Here is an 8,192-nt window from a genome sequence, read left to right as displayed (position 1 = left end):
CCTTCGGCAAAAAGTGGATGACATCGAGAACAGGGAGCGGAGGAATAACTTACGTTTAATCGGGTTTCCGGAGGGCTGCGAGGATGGGGACACCTTGTTAAGTGCCTACCGGACATTCTGAACATCAACTTCCCCGGGGGACTGGAGGTCGACAGAGCACATAGGCTTGGGGTACTGCGCAAGAGTCCGGATAACCGACAGCTACCAGCGCGACCCATCATCGCCAAACTCCTGGAACCGCATCGCCGAGGCTGCACGCACGATGGGGACTGTCACCTGGAAGGACCATCGCGTCATGGTCTTTGCCGACTACTCCAAGCTGCTGATCGAGAATCGCAGGAAGTTCAACGAGTGCAAGAAGATGCTTCATGATAAACGCATCAAATTCTCTCTGGATTATCCAGCAATCCTCACTGTGAGATCGGAGCAAGGAAAGCGCCGATTTGACGACCATAAAGGGGCTATGGACTACATTCACTCCCTGAGATAACCGTCGCAGCGTTTGTGCTCCTTTCTCCCTGGGTTTACGTGTAACAACCTGCCTCAGAGAAATCACGGGGGTGAGGTTAGTAAACTCTTTATATGAGGCGATGTTAAGCTGATATTGTTACGGATTTACACTGTTAAATGTTAAAGGTTAAACTATGGATGTGAAACTTATCAACGTGTTTCATTTTACTTTATTTCCAATTTTTTCTTCTCTTTCTTTTAATATATATATACTACATATAGGCCCATGCATAGAGTTATATAGCCTATATACTTTGCATACACAACAGGGTTGTGTGGGTTACCGTCTATGGATGTTAAACTTTGGATGTGAAGTTTGTTAATGTACAGCGTTATAGCCTATAGCCTATGACGGCGGCTCGCCCATCATGCTGACTCCTGAGCATGGGTGTTTTGGTTCCAGCAATTGGTTTTCTTCACATACCAGACCGTGTCAATGTTTAAAACCACCGCTAGACAGTTTAAGAGGTGTGTACTTGGTTATTATCACGACGTGTGATTGGGTTAGACAGGTAGAGAGGAGATGGGCTCGTGTGATTGGGTTAGACAGGTAGAGAGGAGATGGGCTCGTGTGATTGGGTTAGACAGGTAGAGAGGAGATGGGCTCGTGTGATTGGGTTAGACAGGTAGAGAGGAGATGGGCTCGTGTGATTGGGTTAGACAGGTAGAGAGGAGATGGGCTCGTGTGATTGGGTTAGACAGGTAGAGAGGAGATGGGCTCGTGTGATTGGGTTAGACAGGTAGAGAGGAGATGGGCTCGGCCACGAGCTTTGAAGCGGGGAGGGGCGGGGCATTCTGTGCAGCTGTTAGTTAGACTCCCTTTTTAGAATGTAAATCTGCTATTTACACACAAAGATCACTAGGGGGCGCTTCTTTTAAATTAGCCTGCCTCCTACACAGAAAAACTGCAAAATAGCGTTATACTAGCTTATCCTGATGTGATTTGGAAAATGTAAGGATACTGGGTGGTAGAACGCACATATCTAGGAAAGGTCATGAAAGAAGGGTCCTGAAATTTGATTGAGTGCAAAGATAGAATTCTTTTTTTACTCTTCTAGTATCTACCAACGTCTTGGCCTGTCACACCACTCCTGTGTTGTTTTTCTAGACTACACTTTACCCAGTAGAAGAGCTCGACATAAATGTATGTATGTTTCTTACTCCCTCTGACAGTGTTCCCAGAATCCCTTGGGCGTTTGCGATGGCTGAGGCTTGTGGTCTGATCCTGTGTTACATCTTCCTACTGGTGCTCCTCCTCCACAAACACAGGTACACACAGGTACTCCACATACAGTATACACACTGCTTACTCCACAAAATATTATTAGATACAAGATACTTCTGCAACTGCTACAGTATATAACCCCCCCACACACACACACACAAACACACACACACACACACACACACACACACACACACACACACACAAACACAGTTTAAATCCCACCTGGGAACACTAGCTCTAAATTACTCCAGGGAGACTGTCCCTGTAATCTCTAATTGTAAGTCGTTTTGGATAAAAAGCGTCTGCTAAAATAGTTAAAATGTCAAATGTATGGGTTCGTTATTGTAAAACATAGTTATTTGGTTCTCTCTCAGGTCCATCCTGCTCAGGCGTCTCTGCTCTCTGATGGGGACTGTGTTTATGCTGCGCTGTGTCACCATGTTTGTCACCTCCCCCTCCGTGCCTGGACAACACCTAGGGCCAATCCCAATTCACCCCTAGCCCTTCGTTTTCACCCCTTTGGCTCGATTTGCGCGTTCACGTTTAGGGCGAGGGCTGTCCCAATTCATATTTCATCGAGGGCTAGGGGTAAGGGGGAGGGCTAACTATTACTTCGTTTCGAGCGATTCCAGGACCACACTAGCTTCGAAGGGCTAGGTGTACGCTACCCCTTGATACCAGGATGCATTGCGAATCATCTACAGAAATCTTATGTCGCTCTATTCAATGCGGAAATGTCATTTTAATTCTCTGTAATTACTTATTAATAAAGATTTGAAAAATTATGATAACCATCTTATTGTCTTAGTTTAATGTCATTACAATGCATTATAGACCTTTTATTTATAACACGCATAACCCAAAAATCGCTTTTATGTCGGTGCTGTGTCTAACGTTACAGTAACGCAACGCTGCATGACAGTCGAGCATTTCAGAGATGTACAGTCATAAATCAATTATTACCTGTGGCGTTTGACAGCGGATGATGGTACACATATGTAAAGTTATCTATCAAACGTTCGGCTGACTTGTACATGATGCGCATTTTGACCTATTTCCACCCGCAATCTAATCCGAGCAGTTGTAATTATGTAATATTATTAATGGGTTGTATCATTCATTTCAATGCATTATAGACCTTTTCTTTATAACAAGCACAACAACAACAAAACGTTATCATGCCGATGTGCTGTGTGTCTAACGTTACAAGCTGATTTGTGCATGACAGCCGCGCATTGACATATTTCCATGTCTGATGTCTAATGTCTGATGTACTAATGTCATTTCAATGCATTATAGACCTTTTCTTTATAACAAGCACAACAACAACAAAACGTTATTATGCCGATGTGCTGTGTGTCTAACGTTACAAGCTGATTTGTCAGCCGCGCATTGACATATTTCCATGTCTAATGGCATATGACACGCGAAATGTAACTACAGTTAAGGATACGCGTAAAGGATGATGATATATCACCGTTCGACTCTACTGAGAAATGTTTCCGCTTATTTGTCATCTCTCCTTCACGGGCAAATGTGGCCGCGTCCCCAAGAGATCCTCTTTCTACGTTTTTGACCACCACTATGATGGATTGATTTTTGGATTCTAGACGACGAATTGTTCTGAGAAAGGCGCTTGGTAACGTGATTTTTGGACAACGCTTTATGACTATTGATGGACTGGTTGTTTTGGTTGGAGTCATTCATTGTCATTAAATTCATTGTCATTATTGCGATGTCCACAAAAAAGACATCGCTGACGGAAGAGACTAAAAAAGGAACGTCTAAACACTACAGTATGTTGATAACAAACGAAAATAGATGCTTATAGCACACGCAACAGAAATAAACACAGCTGAAGAAGGCATTGCGAGATGTGAGAATTCGCCGGCAACACAACGCGTCAACCGTACCGCGTGATGACGTAGGCGCCGTGAAGGGCTGTTCCAATTCATAGGGCTTTGATTTCAAGGGGTAGGGCTTGTGACGTATTCGAAGGCCTTGCCTTTGAATCGAGTGACACTCGAAAACGAGCCATAGGGGTAGAAAAGAGAATCGGGATTGGGCCCTACAGTGCTCCAGTAAGGTGAGACACACACACACACACACACACACACACACACACACACACATACACGCACACACACACACACACACACACGCGCATGCAAGCATACATTATCATTAGGATAGTGTTGTTGTTAAAATCACTCATTGACATGAGTCAGGACTGCAGTTGTCTGATTGGCTAAAGAGTCACAGATTTGTCCTTGGAACATGGTTCATCTCTCTGTCTGTGTGCTTGTCTATCTGTCTGTCTGTTAGATGTATGGTGATACCTGGGGGAAGGTGCAGAGGGCGCTGGCTATCTGGAGTGGCTTTGGAATGTCTCTGACAGGAGTCCACACCTGTGGAGATTACATGTTCAGCGGACACACCGTAGTAATCACTATGCTCAACTTCTTCGTCACTGAGTGTAAGTGTACTGAGTGTGTGTGTGTGTGTGTGTGTGTGTGCTTTTATCACAGTGTCTATGTGTTAGGGGTTAGGCTGTACTGTCTATTAAGCACTTTGAGCTGCAACATTTGCAGGAAAAGTGCTATACAAATAAAAGTTATTATTATCATTATTATTATTATTATTAATGCTATCATTGTTCAGATACTCCGCGGAGCTGGAACCTGATCCACACCATCTCCTGGGTGCTGAACCTGTTGGATACTCCGCGGAGCTGGAACCTGATCCACACCATCTCCTGGGTGCTGAACCTGTTGGGGATCTTCTTCATCCTGGCGGCACATGAACACTACTCCATCGACGTGTTTATCGCCTTCTACATCACCACGCGCCTGTTCCTCTACTACCACACCCTGGCCAACACCCGGGCCTACCAGCACAGCGGCCGCGCGCGCATCTGGTTCCCCATGTTCTCCTTCTTTGAGTGCAACGTCAACGGGCCAGTACCGAACCAATACCACTGGCCCTTCGACAGACCTGAATTCATGAGGACTCTCATTGGTTAGAGAGAAAGTGTGTGTGTGTGTGTGTGTGTGTGTGTGTGAGACATAACCAGTGTTATGACAGTTTAATGGCTGTTCCGTGCACCAGGGAGGCAGACAGACAGACAGGCAGACAGACAGACAGACAGGCAGGCAGGCAGGCAGGCAGGCAGGCAGACAGGCAGGCAGGTCTCTGCTCCTGTGCTCTCTCCTCTCACTTCAACAAGGTCAGATTAGCAGCTTACTCATCCTGAGTTTGTAGGTTTGACGATTTGAGGTCACTTCCCCCCTCTGTCCACCCCAGCTGATCTATGACGTGAGGTCACTTCCCCCCTCTGTCCACCCCAGCTGATCTATGACGTGAGGTCACTTCCTCCCTCTGTCCACCCCTGCTGGTCTATGAGCTTGTTACTTGTTACTACAGTAGCCGGCCCACTGCTAAATAAACACCTTGGTTTCAAGTAAACTGAACATAGCTGAGATTACTTCCCACTTCCCTGTTGGAAAGCCTTTACAGTAATAATACAAGGAAATACAACCTCTGTGTCACCTCATACACAGACACACACACACACACACACACACACACACAGATCCTGTTAGAGCAGGGTTTGGGGAGGACTGTATCTGTGATGTTCAGGTAACACTGGTCGTTGACTGCTAGTTTCTTGTAAAGCTTACAAGGCTCAAGGCTCACGGCCTTCCAAGGCGTGCGCTGCACAGATGGCCGGGGTTTTCACTGACATTTTCAACCCGTCACTGGCCCAGGCAGTTATCCCCACAAGTCAACAACCAACGTCACCCCCCCCCCCACACACACTAGAACCCCGGTCGCCTACCGCAAGAACAGGTCAACGGAGGACGCCATCACCACTCCGCTTCACTCCACCCTGACCCACCTAGATACAAGCAACACCTACGCATGTGTGTGTGTGTGTGTGTGTGTGTGTGTGTGTGTGTGTGCGCGTGTGTTTAAACCGACAGATACTAATCTAATCTAAGGCTGTCATGCATTTACTGGCATAGGGTGAGACAGGTCAGATGATAATCACTGTTTAGGTGATATTATCAGCAGCAGTGGTAACGCTATGACCCTTTATAAGGCTTCATTAGTCTGTGGTCAGCATCATTTACCGTAGGGCCTGAGGAGAGATGACTGTGAGGGTTTGGTGTGATAGCAGCGATAGCGTGTCAGTGGTAACCCAGGCACTGTGTTTCCCTGCACTGGACGCTGTTAAAGGAAACCAGCAGTACCACACACACACACACACACACACTCATGCACGCACGCAAGCATACATACATACATACACACACGCACATGCATGCACGCACATGCATATACACACACACTCACACATGCATGCGTATACACACAGACACACACACACACACCACAAAACCATCATCCAGGTCATGTCATCTGGGAAGAGAATACAACAAGTCAGCTGACTTCAAAGAACAGACAGCACAGTTAAAGTGAAAGAAGGGAGGGAGAAGGAGTTGCCAAACAGAGAAAGAGAAAGAGAGAGAGAGAAGTTGTAAATAGTGAAAGAAGGAGGGCGGGAGAGAAGAAGGAAGAAGGCGCGATTCCTAGAAGTCTGAGCATTTCAATTCCCCAGACATTTCAGGACGGGTGAAGGTGATTCCAGGTGTTTTTTGATACAGTAGAATTGTGTCGGTTGACTCCAGTTCAGTCCCCTCTCCAACAGGACTGCGATTAGCGTGTCTTAAGCAACATCTAAGTATGTTATTTAATATGATTATACGATTATTTGATTCAATATTTACAGTAAAACAAACACACTAATACCATTTTTCTTACAACAGAGCCGAACTGAGCTGAGCCGTTTGCTCTCTGCTTGCAAATGAGACAATATCATAAGCTTCATCAATGACACGTTGCACTTATGTACTTATGTATTCATTAAGAGACCAGGGGAGGCTGGTGGAGGTAGAAATTGGAGGATGGGCTCATTGTAACGAATGGAATAGAATGAGGAATGGTATGTGTTTGATTGATTGATTGATTGAAATCTTTATTAGAAGGTTTGCAGAAGTAGGTACATGAAAGTACATATTACATACAAGGTCAACTAAAAGGATAAAAACCCAAGAAAGCCACTGGCTTATTTCAATTGGGGTCCTTGATTCTCAATTCATCGTTGTGAATGATACCATTCCTTATTCTGTTCCCTGCATTGCAATGAGCCCATGTTTATGACATACAGTATGAGTATAGTATCAAAGGTCTGACTCAGATATCATAGTCGAAAATTAAACATTGTGGATAATCTCGTTAATCTAGTTTAACGACAGGGACTTTATGACACCAATAACCTGTCAGCGGCTACAAGTCTGAGGTACTGTACCTGAAAGTGAAAAGTAGTTGTTTTATGACAGTGCACCGTGATCTTGGTTGTGTGATGTTCACTTTTTGGACCCTTTCGTACTGTTCGGGTCCAGTTGACCCGGGACATCATTGGGGTTTTAAAAGCACTTGTCTTGACACGGTGCTCCTAGTCCCAAGGGTGACCCATACAAGGGGGTATACTCAGGGCGCAAGAAAGCCCCAAAATAGCCCATAATATTAAAGGGTGTCATAAATCATACTTTTCTAGGAAAAATATTAATGAAACAATGTTTTCATTGCTGTTTATTATTTTGAATTTATATTCTCAATTGAATTTCACATTTATCTAATTCTAATCAAAGCTGTAAAGAAAATACAGGTGATGAACAAGAATAGAAATGAAAGAACCAAACTAAGATTGTTTTTGCCAATAGCTATGAAATACATCTCTCGAAAATGTCTGCAAATGCTGAATCACAAAACACGAACGGAATGTACACTGTTTTCACTGTCACTGTCGAAATACAGTATTATGTCTGAAAAATCCCAAATAATTCTGAAATACCACTGGCTACAATTGTGTGTGCATGGGTATGCCTGTCTACACAACACATGAAGCACATAATGTGACAGTGTGTGTACCTCAAATGTACTTTTTGCAGTTGCTGCATACGTTCTGTACAGTGCAAGAAAATGTAAAAATGTTTACAATGTTGCACTTCAAAGGGTAAAAAGTGTGAGAGCAGACGGCTTCTTGGCACGGGAAAGCTAGAGCAGAGGTGTGTGAGTGAGTGAGTGAGTGTCAGTGTGAGTGTGTGTATGTTTCTGTGTGTCTCTGTGCATCCGGGCCTAAATGACCCGAACATCTTATGAAGGACATAAATGTGTGTTTTTTTTCACTTTTACATGTTTTTCATAGAAAATAAGCCAAGGCCATGGAGTTTCATATTGATCAAATGTATTCTTGTACCATTTCTCACCAAGTACAAATGTAAAACGGGTCCAGTTGACCCGAACACCACACAAGGGTTAAGACTTCGCAGCCGTTACTGTAGAGATAACAATCTTCCTACTCTATACCACGTGATTTCAGGGAAAACGT

General features: G+C 44.5%; 1 protein-coding gene across 1 annotated transcript; it reads left to right on the top strand.

Moving 5' to 3' along the window:
* Positions 1-262: 262 nt before the first annotated feature.
* Positions 263-4,761, top strand: LOC308150680 (sphingomyelin synthase-related protein 1-like; the record flags this gene model as incomplete). Its single annotated transcript, XM_080523485.1, has 6 exons — positions 263-415; positions 914-978; positions 1,684-1,779; positions 2,113-2,221; positions 4,064-4,218; positions 4,461-4,761. The coding sequence occupies 6 exons, from the start codon at positions 263-265 to the stop codon at positions 4,759-4,761; spliced, it is 879 nt and encodes a 292-aa protein (XP_080379611.1).
* Positions 4,762-8,192: the final 3,431 nt, after the last annotated feature.

The sequence above is a fragment of the Nansenia antarctica genome (genome assembly GCF_963989245.1).
Source record: "Nansenia antarctica genome assembly, chromosome: 2".
Lineage (NCBI taxonomy): Eukaryota > Metazoa > Chordata > Actinopteri > Argentiniformes > Microstomatidae > Nansenia > Nansenia antarctica.
Note: the sequence above shows the minus strand (reverse complement) of the source record. Positions and strands in the feature narration are given on the sequence as shown.